The 14,292-nt window shown below is 47.4% G+C and overlaps 1 protein-coding gene across 1 annotated transcript; it reads right to left on the bottom strand.

The window, feature by feature from the left end:
* Positions 1-10,328: 10,328 nt before the first annotated feature.
* LOC103767206 (serine/arginine-rich splicing factor 6) lies at positions 10,329-14,286 on the bottom strand. Its single transcript, XM_008934323.3, is given in 5 exon segments — positions 10,329-11,835; positions 11,951-12,040; positions 12,649-12,857; positions 13,055-13,186; positions 13,189-14,286. Coding segments are annotated over 5 exon segments (831 nt in total). The 5' UTR covers positions 13,225-14,286; the 3' UTR covers positions 10,329-11,471.
* Positions 14,287-14,292: the final 6 nt, after the last annotated feature.

The following is a 14,292-nucleotide window of genomic DNA, read 5'->3' as shown; positions in this document are numbered from 1 at the left end:
CCTGTTCCTCTTATCTGCCCCTCAGCAGTGGTGCCCATGCTTTCCTGGGCACCTCTGGCCAGAGCACTAGACCCTTGCTGGTAGGTCAGGTGTGGGCATGACACGATGGCTGGGGCTGCAGAGCTCCATCCCCACCTGCAGGAATGTGAATCAGGATTGGAGATATTGTTTGCAGCTCACAGTTTTTAAAGCCTGGTATAAAAATCTCACCTGTTGTGAAGCATCCCAGGTCAGGAACACTACATATGGGAAAAGGGAGAAAAGAACAAGTATCTGTACGGGGGATCACCCACAACTATGATCTGTCTTAGCATCACTGTCACAGAAGGAGAAAGGCACTGGTACACATCTCTTTGGATAACCCTACTCCTGAGAGCAGAAAAGGTGTCATGGAGAGGTTGTTCACAGCTGAGACAAGTCTGGTGGCTTCAGCCCTTGGAGCCAGAGCACAGGCAGGTACCACTGCCCCAGAGATCACTTCAAGAGATCTGCTGCAAGCCCTGGAATGACCTATATTACCACAGGGCAATTCAGGAACCAGAGGAGGTCTCTAATTCAAGCTTCTGCTCCCAGCAGGGTCAGCTATATGATCAGACCAGGTTGTTCAGGGCTTTATCCAGCCCAGTCTTGAAAACCTACCGGGATGGAATCCTGCAAATTAGCACAATAATTAGCAAACCAAACTAACACGTTCCCTTGGATATTAGGAAAAGATTCTTCCCCTTTCCTAATTGGCCCCTAGGTGGTCAGGCATTGGAACAGGCTCTCCAGGGCAGTGGTCACAGCCCCAAGGCTTCCAAAGCTCAAGGAGTGTTTGGACAACACTCTCAGGGACATGGTGGGATTGTCGGGGAGTCCTTTGCAGGGCCAGAGGTTCAACTCGATGATCCTTGTGCTCAGGATATTCTATAACTCTTTCTGCTGGTTGCTCTAGACAATGAACAAAAGATTTATTTATTTATTTATTTATTTATTTATTTTATCTGGGATCTTAAAAAGCTTTTGGCTTACACATGCCCCAGTGACGTCTGATAAAACTCTGCTCACCTGGACAAGACCGGATCAGGCCAACACTTTGCAGTCTTCAAAAATCCCACCAGCCAGCTTTTAAAGAGTAACTGTGGAGCTACAGCTATTTTGGCCTTAACAGTGAGTCCCCAAATTCCCCATTTTATCTTGTATTGGGTGTAACTCCACATGTGTTACAGAGGGTGCAGGTGAGCCCCACACCCCAGCCAGCCAGCCAGCCATTCATTCCACAAGGTCTCCACACACCCACCCCTTCTGCCTTCTGCTGAGGGACAGCCAAGGACATTGGGCAAGCAACCCAGGGGCTTGGAAAGGACTTCTATGGCTGCTATACACGTGAGTAACACATGTACACACGAGCCTCCAGCTCTGCCATGGTCCCACACCCACCCTCTCCCAAAACCATGTCAAAGCCAGGGAATGATCCACTGTTTGGAGAGGAGGGAGACGCTACATGCAACAGGCCACAGAAGAGCATGAAGAAAAGCAGCTTCCAGCACAGAGCTGCTGCGCAGCCCCGTCAGTGCCTTATAAAGCACAATCTGCTCAAAAGAGGTGTTTCTTTTCATCACAAGATTGGCTTAATAATAATTCAAACAATATTAACATGTATTGGCTTTGTGGTTTCGTGAATTTTTAAATACTTCTGAAGCCTGCACTGGTACATGCTGGGAGTCAGCTGGCAGGAAAGGCCATGGGAATCCTGGGGGATACAGGATGCCTATGAGCCAGCAATGTGCTCCTGCAGCAAAGGAGGAGGATAGTGTACTGGACTGCAGTGGGAGCAGTGTCACAGCCTCCTGCTGGAGGCTGGAGACCCTTCCCCTCTGCTCTGCACTGCTGAGGCCACCCCTGGAGTGCTGGGCCCAGAGCTGGGCTGCCCAGTACAAAAGACTGGGACAGACTGGAGAGAGTCCAGCACAGGGCCATGAAGGTGATGGAGGGACTGGAGCACCTCTGCCATGAGGAGAGGCTGAGAGAGCTGGGACTGCCCAGCCCGGAGCAGAGCAGGCTCAGGGGATCTCATCTGTGTGGATAAATACCCGGAGGGAGGGTGCAGAAAGGACGGGGCCAGGCTCTGCTCAGCAGTGCCCAGGGACAGACCCAGGGACCATGGGCACGAACTGACACACAGGAGGGGCCCTCTGAGCATCAGGACACACTTTTCCACTGTGAGGGTGGCTGAGCACTGGTGCAAGTGCTCAGGGAGGTGGTGGAGTCTCCATCTGTGGAGAGACTCGAAAGCCACCTGGGCACATCCTGGGCAGCTGGCTCTGGGTGGCCCTGAGGGAGCAGGGACTGGGCAAGGTGACCTCCAGAAGTGCCTCCAACCTCACCCAGCCTGTGATTCTGTGAATTTTTTTCAGAAATCTCCTCAGTCATAGCAGAGAACTTTCCCATCCTTACCATCAGCTGAGGTATGATTATTAATTACCTCCAGTGGCAAAATTGAGCCTTTAAGAAAGACCACCAGCTGAGATCACGCTAAACATGCAAGCACTGCAGAGACCAGCCAGGCTGGGAGCTGTTCCCTTGGATCTTCCCCTGTCTTCTGGTATTGCCCAGGGCAGGTGTTTAGGAGGCTAACAGCACTGTAGAAAGTATTTGCTTTATATACACACAGACAAACTCAGGAACACCCTTCGCACAGGCAGGTGTCCCAGTGGAGAAAGACAATCCTACCTCTTCCCTTCCCAATCTGACTGCTACTTCAAAGCCAGGAGGCAACGTCTCCTCTGGAACAAACCAGGGGCACAAAGTACTGCTCCTGTGTTCTGCTGCAGCATGGTGGGGTTTGGAATGGGCCGTGGAATTTATCAACATTTCAAAACCAGATGAAATGTTCTTCTGCGCAGTAAAAGCCCAATCATGCTGCACATTTCAAAATAGCAAACAGATTCTGTGAAAATGGAGATCAGAGGGAGAAGGGCAATAAAGCAGCAAGTTTTAGCTTCAGACACAGCTGACAAAGCAGAGCCACTCAGGCTGAGTTTTCACCTGCTGTCCCAGGAGTGTCACCGCCACCAGGATTAGCTTTTGGGCCTGTGGATCCACGCAGAGCCACAGGTGGGGAGAATGAGCAGTTACAGTGATCTCCTGTGCCACTCCAAGGGGCTCAGGGTGACACCATCCAAGCTCAATACTGAGGCCAGAAGGCAGTATGAAGCCTGGGCAGCTCCAGCTGGGTGCAGACCCCTGGCCCAGCTACCCCTGAGAGGCACAACAGGGACACCCACACCTACCTTCCACTGCCCCCTGATAGCACCAGCCCTGCTGCAGCATCCAGCCCTGCATAGTTAGGGATATTCTTCCACAAGTTACACTTATAGGTACGCGGAAACATCAAAAGGTGATGGATACCTGATCCTGAAATATTTCTAAATGTCTCATCTTTTATCTTCTTTTATAACTAGTAAAGAAATAAATCCACAACCTTTTCCTAGCCCACGAGGAGCACTGTCTCCATAGCCTGGGCTATGCACTGCCTGCCAGGCTGAACCTAAGCCCTCCACACTGCAGGACCCTATCCAGGGCTGCAGCGGTGTCACCTCCAGGCTCCGGGACAGCACCAGCTCACAGTGTTTGAGAAACACCTGAAGCAACATGGTCAAGCGTCCAGACTGAAAGGGGCTTCCAACCTCCGTGTGTCCCAGAGAGGATCCCTTGGGAAAGCCAGGGAAGCACAGTGCGGTTCCCTGTCTCTGTGGAGAGGGCTGGGCAGCGCCTCGCAGCTGCAGCCCAAGCAGGGCGCAGGCAGCCGGCGGGACCCGAGCCTGATCCGGGGAGATAAGCACGGTAATGTTCCTGTGAGATACCCCGGGGGCGGCGGCCCTGGGCAAACACACTGCGCTGCACACGGTGTCACGGTCCAGCTCCGGCCCCTCCGCGCCGCTCCACCGGCTCCGGCCGCCGCCGCGGGCACAGAGGATGCCGGAGCGTCCATCCCAGCCGTCCCGGCCGCTCGCCGGGCCGGGGCCTCGCCGTGCGGGAACCGGGGATGCGGCGAATGCGGCGGGGATGCAGCGAGCCCGGGCCGGTGGTACCCGGCCGCGCTTCTTACCTGCCCCGGCCGACGCTGCTCCGAGCCCCGGCGGCGCTGCCCCGGCCCGGCCTGGCCCGGGGTGCGGGGGCGCGGAGCGGGAGGGGCGCGGGGCCGGTCCGAGTGTGCGCGGGGAGCGCGGGGAGGGGGCGGCTTCAGCCGCGCCGTCGCCGTGGAAACGCGCGGGGCCGCATCCGCAGGGCCGTGCTCGGCCCCGCCGCAGCTTTTCGGGGGGATGCGGGGAAAGGGGGGGAGTCGTCATGGCAACGCTGTTAGACGGGACAGGGGGCTGAGAGCAACAAGGTGCTGCTTGGATTGAAGCCCTTCGTCTATGGAAACGAAGGTTGGGAGAGAGCTGGAGGTCTTCAGCCTAGAGAAGGCTCTGGGAGACCTTAGAGCACCTTCCAGTGTCTAAAAGAGTTCCAAGAGAGCTCGAAAGAGACTTTGGACAAGGGCCTGGAGGGACAGGACGAGGGGGAATGGCTTCCCACTGCCAGAGGGAAGGGTTAGATGGGATATTGGGAAGAAATTAGTCCCTGTGAGGGTAGTGAGGCCCCGGCAAAGGTTGCCTGGAGAAGCTGTAGCTGCTCCATCCCTGGAAGTGTCCGAGGCTGAGCTGGACAGGGCTTGGAGCAACCTGGTCTGTAAGGTCCCTTCCAACCCAAACCCTTCTAAGATTCTGTGATTAACCAAATGCCCCTCAGATAGCAATCGGACATCACCAATGGGAACATGTTCTCCTCAGCAGCCCAGAGACCCTTGAGGCCAAATCAGTTCCCCAGGCCCTAATTGGCATCGATGTGGGGGATGCCTGCCCTCCCCAGCTCTCCTACCACAGGCCCAAAGAGTAACCAGAGAACATTAACCTGACATCCTCAAGATACCTGGGAAGGAAAAGAATCACTTGAATTAGTTCTGTAGTGGAAATGCAGGATAGGCACAATGCACAGTAGTGTTTCCAAAGGGCTCTTGTCAAAACTCAGAGCAGCTTATCCTGCCCACTCTTTGGTATTCTGTGGCCACACAAGGTGTGCGCCTTCAGACACACAATGTCTATCTCTCTTACCTGCAGAAAGCATGAGTGGAAGGAACCAAGGCTGGAAGCACAGAGGCCAAAAATGTACAATAAGCTGCTGAGAACAGCCCTCGATGCATGTTGGATGGGCTAGGGAGAGGCAGCTGCCTGCTCACCCCAATGTCCAGCTCTGGCTGTTCTGAACCTGGGGCACAGAGTGTTCCTCCTTGCTTGGGAGATTGCAGGAACACACCCTCTGTTTTAGTGTATCTGCCAGTTCTTTGTCACCTTGAGTTCTGTATCCTAAATTTTTAATAAATTAAGAATATTAAGTCAAAGACTCTTAAAAAGCAATAGATCCTGCAAATCAGGAAGGAAGTAACAGGCCTGCCAGAGCTGTCCGGACAATGCTCGTAGTCCTATGGTTTAGTTCTAAGTGGTCCTGCCAGGAGCAGGGCTTGGTATTGGATGCAATGGTACTCATGGGTCCCTTCCAGCTTGAGTTATTCTACTATGAACTTTTGTTTCCTTAAATTTAGCTCTTCATAATGCTTTTCTTATTTAACGTGTTCTGACCTGTATTATTCAACTCCGCTATGCCCTTAATCCCACTAGACCCAATGTGTGCAGAGTGCAGCAGGGCTGTGCTGCTCCAGGATTTGTTTGGTCAGGATTCGTCCCCATGCATTCTGCTATTTATGGGATAGCAGCATCCAGACATGCTAGTGCCTGTCACTCCTGTCCTCAGCCACAGTCATGTCCCAAGCTCATTTCAACCAAAAGCCCGATAGAGACCTCATAAAACATGAAGCAATAGGAAGTTGCTGCCATCCACAGCTTTTATTCCCAGTGGACAGGTCACTGCAATCCTGTGCCTCAGTTTCATGCTTTCCAGGGTGATGTAGTGTTGGGAGAACAAACCTATTCTGGTCTGGGCTGTCACACATACACAGGTGACACCTAAATTGTGGCAAATGGTGGATTATACTTTCAGTCACAGACCAATTAGTTTTAATTGTCAGCAAATAGATCCAGGCAGGTAAGTGGAGAGGCACTCTCAGAAGTTTTCTTGTGTCTCCCCAGTTACTGTCAGCACTTACTCTGTACTTGTACCAGAGTTGAGCAGAACAGGAGATGCTGTTGGACCCCACCATTACCCCCCAGGTTAATTGTACAGCATCCCTGTTGTTCCACTGTGATCACGACCTGCTGTATTATTTTCCTCTTGTGTTGATGCTAAGCAGAATCAGGAACACAAACGCTGTGCAGGGAAAGCATTTGGCACTGTACTCAATTCTAGGGGAAGCATTGCTTTCACCCAGTAGTTTGCCCGAGTGCAGCTGTGTGCTGTGGCCACACCAAGCAGGTGAGCTGTGATCTATTTACCACCTGCTGACTTAACAGCACCAACTTCTTATTCACGTGTACAGGATAATCCTGTTCCAGGCGCTGCACACACCAGTAAAAAAATTACATAAGTAATTCCCCCTACAACTCCATCTACATGACAGCACAGGCTGCATCTTCCAGTCACCTCCAATCCTGGTGTCACCTGCAGATCTTTCCCTCCACTATTTTCAGTATTTTGGACTGAAATCACTGTACTCAGTTCTTACCCAAAGGTAAAACATTGGAGTAACACTTAAGCTTTTGCTTTTAAAATGAGTAAAAAGAGTACTGTAGATACTCTAAATCAGACGAGCCTGCAGAACTCGCCTTCTGTGAATAAGAGGAAAAGGATATTGCCCTCGAGTCAGAGAATCACACAGATTCAAGTCCAAAATTTGAGTAGGAGTACAAGCTGTTGTGAAGTACATCCTGAGTCATGCATGAGCTATCTTCCTATGGTCAGCATTTTTTCAGTGGTACGGATCATACCAGCTGCTGTGCTCCATTCCTTCCTGTACAGAAACACACGTATGTGCATCCAACTTAGCCCTGGCGGTGACAGACATTGCTAAAAGGGTGGAAGTTTATGAGCCACTTCAGAGTAGCTTATTTATTGCCATTTTTAATTGGATTATGGAACAGCTGAAACTTCCCCTCTGGCATCTACACACACATTTGGCAAAATAGTAATGTGTGAAGAAGCCATGAGAGTTAAGAGCCTGCATTTCGCCATTTGATCCCTTCTACCTAACCACAAAAGAAAAGGGGGGAAAGGGCTGATCACAGTGTGACAGAGATTGTTATGATTCCAAGTACACATAGTTAAAATGCCTGAACTGCTGCCACTACACACAGCAACGTGTGTTAGTTTTAGTTAGCTTTTTGGTTTGTGTTAGCTTTGCTTCTCACCTTTCAAAGTACCATGTTCCTGTTCACTTTAAACAGCCCTTACAAAGCGCCAAGGACACAGCAAAGAGCTGCTGATGGTGTAGCACGAACTCTACCCTCAACCACTTTATGACGCATCTTTAACTGTCATAACATCTGCACCACCTTTCAAGGACATTCCAAACAGCAGCTCAGCTTAATTGTTGGGATTTCCTGAGCCAAGTTCCTACTTTCCCAGCTTTTGCTCTTTGATGGTATGAAATTGCTTTGTGGACGTTACAGTGCCAACCTGAACTAGACTCAAGTAGGAATCGGAAATAGTTCAAGTTATTCCATGTGTGAATAATAAATCAAAGAATCATGTTTTAAATGCTCATCCAAAGACAGTTACAATCTGGGTTAGGGACAGAGTAATCTCCCAGTTGTAAATGGACTCTAAACCCACAAAATGTAGAGGTAGAAATGTTATAGTAGAAAAAAGCAGCGTCACCTACTCCAGCCACTCAGCTCTACTCCAAGCATGATATTGCAAGGTGACACTTTAGCGTCAATCAAAGAAGTTGTGTTCTTCCTTACAGCAAGACAACATACTGTTCCATGCTCTTCATGATGTAGAAGCAAATAAAAAGTGAATCGAACAATGGTTGTGGATGTTCCATCCCTGGAAGTGTCCAAGATCAGGTTGGATGAGGATGGAAGATGCCCCTGCCCATAGCAGGGGAGTGGAACAAGATGATCTTTAAAGTCCCTCCAACCCAAACCAGTTTGTGATTCTAAGATTAAAGGATGAAACTTCATTTATGTCGAAAACCAAAATACAAGATGGGATGCCTTTTTTTTTTTTTTTACAGTAGTGTTGGTTTCTCCTTCACAATTTGCTACAGGACACTAGGGTTTTGTCAATCTTGCCCCCCATATTTGATGAGAAGGCATGTTTCTCTTTTGTCTTTTTAAGGACAAACTTACATTGATGCAAAAAATTAGAAATAAAAAAAAAGGCAGGTAGCCCAGTTCTGAAGCATGTCACCAGAAAGCTGGCTCCAGGATCAGGTTAAAAACTGAGATATGAGCAACTCCAGATGGTTTTGTCCTTGACTATTGCTACTGCTGCAGACAAAGCAAAAGGCAGTCAGCATACAAGTCTGCTAGCCTTTTACCCTTCTATGAAATTTATCAAAATCCAATTTTAAAACCCTGAACAGATGTCAGGAATAATACCACTTGTGCTCACAAACACACATTAGCCCCAGAGTGTTCCACTCCCAGAAAAAAATTGTGCTGATAGAGCTGGAATGCTGAGGGTGTTTGGGTTTTGCCGGCAAATTCTCTACAGCATTTTGACAAGCCTTTCACTTAACTGTGCTGGCTCAGGATATGGCACTACCAAAATCCTACTGGCTTCCCAGAGGAAACACATCCAAAAGGACACAAGTCATGCCAAGGAACCCCTGCTTCCTTTGCACACTAAGGGGCTGTTTGTCTTTTGCACAGCCAAGGAAGACAGCGAATGTGGCTCCAGTAACACAAGAAATACTGATATTTAAAGGAGTTTCAAGCAAGCTGGTTAAATCCAATCCGGTCCCTCCCTGCAATTCATGTGTAAAGAGGACTTCAATCAAACATGACCATTGTCACAGCAACCTCATCTCAGAAAGCTGAGTGTAGTTGTTAAGAGACATCGTTCTGCAGTGCTGACCAAGGCTGGGGTGCCCACAGCCACTCCAAGGCCAAGATATCCTCAGGGGTCAGGCACTGGGGGTCAGTTTTAGAAACAAAGGTTTACTTGTATATGCCTGTGCAAAAAAAAAGTAATTGTCAACATCTTGTTACCACAGAGAGAGATACTGGAAATACACATATGTATCTTTCAATCTGCTGAGCTCTGAGCTCAATGCTTCTTTTGAGGAGTGTGGTGTGTGTTTTACTAGAGGAACAGTTTTCCATGAAGCTCTGTTTTACACAGAGGAGCAGTTCTCCTTCAAGTCTGACCTACTCCATGATCAGCGTAAGTAAAACCAAGGCAGCTTAATACCTGTGGTAGGTTTAAGGGAGGCAAATACTTCCTCAAGTGTAGCTTAGGTTGTAAGTCTGCACTAACCTTCTTCTCATAGTATGAATTCTGCAGGAAACCCCTGGTACTCCCCTCCTGTTTGAAATCCAAAGCCAGAGGTACCACCTGCAGTGATCAAGACTGCAAAACAATTTTTCTAGTCATTAAGCTAAAAATGCACCGCCTTCACTAAAACGGCTTCAATTTAAAACAAAATTTCCTTATCACAAATTAACCCCCCTAGAGTCACGCAGGTAACACTGCAGTACCAAGTACTCAGAAGTGTTGGTTTAGCCATGCCAGAATTATCTGTCAGGCTCCATAGCTGTATTAACAATCCTAGGGAAGCTCAGACTGCCAGCTCAAGTCCAGTTGTTTTTTTCCATTCTTGAGATAAAAACAGCACGGAGAAGTGTATACCATGCAAAAGCAACAGTAACCTGACCTTATGGCAACACTAGGCATGGATTCACTTCAGGTTCCAGGAATGTGACTGTGCTTCTCCATTCTGGTGCTAGTATGGATACTCACCTGCAAGAAAGTCCAGCTTTCTAGAGACGATCGAGAAAGGCAAGAAACTGAATTTTAGGGTAATTTTTTGTATCATCAAGCAATTCCAGGAGAGAAAAAATGGGCATCAAGTCACACTTCACATGTGCCCCATGCCTGACCCAATTCCTCTGGGCAGATGTGTGAATTGGAACCACAGATGCAGCTGTCACACCCAGCCACATCTGCACAAAGGACCAGGTGACAAACTGGGACAGAAGTAGCTCATGACCTCTCAAGCACAAGGTCAAGGGCATTTCAAAAGCTACCAAGTCTCTCACTAGTTTCTTCACAACAGCAGAATAAATTGTGACTTCCCCAGTACGAGGCAGAACAAGAATCCCATTACACTGCAATGAACACAAGAGTTTGAGTCACCAATTTAATTTTATACAAGTCAAACTACACGCTGTATAAAGAGTACAAGGCAGTTCTAATGTTTGCTACTGCATCTTACAAAAATCATTGTAGCTATAAAGGGGAATTTTTGGGATGAGTCCTACTCCACAATTTAAGTGAATTGGCAACTGTGGTTTAGCAAAGCTTTTGTTAAAACTAGAACTCTAGCTCCAAGAGATTACATTTCCAATAAAGTTCAGACCTACACACAAGAGGATTATAGTTCTAGTCTGAAGCAAAACGTTAACGTAAGTGAGTCAAAGGGGTGGGAAGACAGATTTCTTTCCTTGGGTTTCATATCCAATAGATTTAGAGGCTGACAAACCATACAACACACTAGTGACTTGGACCACAGCCAAGAGACACCTCTGTGTATGACAACAATGACACTTGATATTCAAGCAAAAAACATCAGAAAGCTTTAATTCTTTCAAGTCTGAAATGAAGGGGTTTTCAGCAATACTGTAGGATACAGGTTCCAGAGTACCCTTATCACCTTGAATACAGTCACAGTATGGGGGGAATGTTCTTTTGGCAAGTTAAGGTACAACATAAATCCTCCAACTTGAGTTTATTGCTGGTCTAAAATCTTCCTACTACTGTTACTGGTTTATATAATTTGCGGCCTGCTTTCAAAATTATGATAAACCAGAGAACTGTGTGACCTGCCCAGCAAAGCAATCCTGCCTTTGGCAGCACTCTGAAACCTACGAAGCTAATGACACCCATAGCTCTAATGTAATGAAAAAAAAAATAAGAAAAAAGGATACTTTCAAAAGAGCCCAGATTTTAGCCTGTTTATATTCAGTTTATTTTTAATATAAAAACCACTTTGTATTTAAGAGTACTCAAGTTACTCCTGCAGAATTGCTATAAAATCAAACTTTCAGCTGAATTTCTACAAAAGGGGGACTTTCCCTGCTTTGTACCACCATCCCATCTCATATTGCCAAATTTGGAATACAAATTAAACCTTTATGCCTCATGACTTAATTCTTAGGCCATTCAATCCTGCAAGAGAAAAAAACAGCCTCTGAAGTACTAACGTAACACTAATGGCCTGACAGGTAGGAAAATGTTCCATAATAGTGTGCAAGATGAGAGTTCTAGTTCTAATCCCTTGAACTAGATCTTGTTCGTGAGCGAGACTTTGAACGGGACCTGGAGCGGGACCTGGATGCAGCTCTTTTGGGTGGTGACTCAGAACGAGCCTTGGCAGATGGCTGCTGCTGCGGAGAATTGGAACGAGACCTGCTCCTTGACCTGGACTTAGACTTAGCATCTCCTTTACCATTTTCTTTGGGAGAGCGAGACCTGGACCTCGATCTGGACCGAGACTTCTCAGACTTCTCCTTGGATCTGCTGTGAGAGCGTGAACCCCTGTCAGACTTGGGTTTCGATTTGCTCTTTGATCTGGACTTCCTGCTTTTGGATCTGGAACGTGAGCGGTCTTTGCTTCGTGACCTGGATTTAGATCTTTTAAAGAGAGACAGTTTATTCTGTGTGACCTGAAGTGTACTTACAGTGCCTGTAAATATCTGTCAGTGAGCAGCAGTCCCTGTACTGACAGTGTTAACACTGTGGCACTTACCGCGAACGGCTTTTGGAGACGCTACGGGACCTGCTGCGGCTGCTCCGACTTCTCCGACTTCTGCTTCTAGATCGTCTCCTGGACCGTGACCTACAAACATCCAAAATTTAGTTTGCCCCTTTTTCTGTGCCTTGTGTGCCCTGCATCATCTAGAAGAGTCATAGTGTGGCTTGGGATGCAAGGGACCTCAAAGATCATCTGGTTCCAACCCCCAGCCATGAGCAGGGACACCTTCCACTACGACCAGATGCTAAAGCACCATCCAACACTTCCAGGGATAGGGCAGCCACAGCTTCTCTGGGCAACCTGTGCCAGTGCCTCACCACCCTCACAGGGAAGAATCTCTTCCCACATGTATCTAATGCATTATGCTATCTGGTAGCATAATCTAACAGAGAAAAGCTGCTACAGAACTTCTCAAGAGCAAGGATGGCCACACCAATACACACTATTAACCCACCCAGACTCAATGTACCATCAGTTAATCATATCTGAGGTTTTCCATGTGAAAAAACTGCTCAAACCTGGCTTTGCTGTATTGCATAAAATAATTCCTTCTACCTTCTCAGGCCCCATCCTATTCCTAAACTATCAGCTGAAGGTAACTATCGCATCAGCTGAAGATGACTACTGCAGGTAGGGTACCTATCCCCATTCTGAGTGTCTTGATCCAGTGACTGACATGTTTGGAGAATTACCTTGACCTGCTGCCAGAGTAGGATCGCCTATGGCTTGAGCGTGGCTTGTCTTCAACGAGCCTGATCTTCCTGCCGTTTATCTCTGTGCCATCCAGTTTATCCAGGGCACGCTTCATGTCCGAGTATGATCGGAATTCAATCACTCCTTCATTCGTACGTTCTTTGTGAGCATCTGCATAGGTCACCTCCCCAGCCTGCCTCATGAAATCCTTCGGGGAGCAGAGGAACAGTTACAGAACACACCACAGGCTGAGGCTCCGCAAGCAGCACTTAGTGCATGCAAACATCCACATACAAACAGTTTTCAATTACTTCTAATTCATTATCAATATCAACACTGCTATTAAAGGAAGCTATTGCTTTCTGCTTATCACAACAGGCTCCACAATAGAACATCAATACGTACTTTCAAATCCTGCCAACTACAGCGACTGGAAAGATTTTCAACAATCAGTCTGAACTCTGTACGAACGGGTGGTCCATATTTATCTCGTCCTGATTGTCTGCGACTGCTATATCCGCCACCACCCCCACCTTGATTGTACAAAGAAACAAAGTTAGATCGTCCCCTAGCATGACAAAAGGTCAATGTTCTGAAAAAGTTAGTTTAACAGTCATATTTACTGGAGTAGGACTTTATTTCTCTAAGCCTCCAACAAACTTTGCAATTTTGCCATAATCTACATTAATGGCAAATCAAACAGACTAAAATCCTACAAGTCTGTGCTCCTAAGATCTGTTAGAGAGTGACTGCTCCTTATTAGATTCACCTTGCTAAGTTTTATTTTACAGAACATTGTAAAATATAAAACTTAACTGATTACATGCATTTCTACATTTTACAAAAACGTTTACTAGTTACACTAAGTACTTACATCACAGTATGAGGTTTTTGGTGGTGGTTTGGCCACAAAACACGCAAGGTAACAGTCACCTAGTTCAGTTTAACCAGTTTTGTCTAACCCTTGGAATCCTCACCATCACCCTGCGTCTAATGGCAAAAGGCTGCTGTCGTCATGGCTTCCGGTAAGGTCAGCCAAAGGGTCATAGGGCAAGGGTCACACAATGTATGGAAAAGCCATGGCCAGGAAAGGCAGTCATCTTAGCCTCAGTGGACACAGCCTCAGCCCCACTGGTCACTTTTAAATTGAAACATCAAGGACTTGTTAAAAAGTTTGAATTGAACATGCAACAATTTTAAAACAACATACATTTGATTTTTTCTTAAAAAGACAGAACCCTCCCCCCCCCCAACACCACGCTTCCAGAGACTATTAAAAAATCAACCTTAGTACTCTTTATTACAGTACTAGGCCGGTTAAACTCTACAGAGCTCACTCAAGCAGCTTACACGAGTGAGCTGAAATATTTACAATACCCACCCCTTAGCACAACAGATTCCTGCTCCAAAACCTCCCCCCGCCCCTCCCATATACCCAACTGAAACATTCACACGACAGTTCACAGCTGAGCGATTCTCCCCCAATTACGCAACCATATTTATATATTAACACTACTGATGCAACATCGCTGTAACATCTAAACGCTCCCAATACTGGAGCCTCCAAATCAACAGATCAAACCCTTTCTAGAAGGCCGCGATTTCGAGGCCAGAAGTGCTACGGGATACCAGAGCGCATCGCT

This window comes from Manacus vitellinus, unplaced genomic scaffold, assembly GCF_001715985.3.
Source record: "Manacus vitellinus isolate BGI_N305 unplaced genomic scaffold, ASM171598v3 scaffold_97_pilon, whole genome shotgun sequence".
Taxonomy (NCBI): Eukaryota; Metazoa; Chordata; class Aves; order Passeriformes; family Pipridae; genus Manacus; species Manacus vitellinus.
Note: the sequence above shows the minus strand (reverse complement) of the source record. Positions and strands in the feature narration are given on the sequence as shown.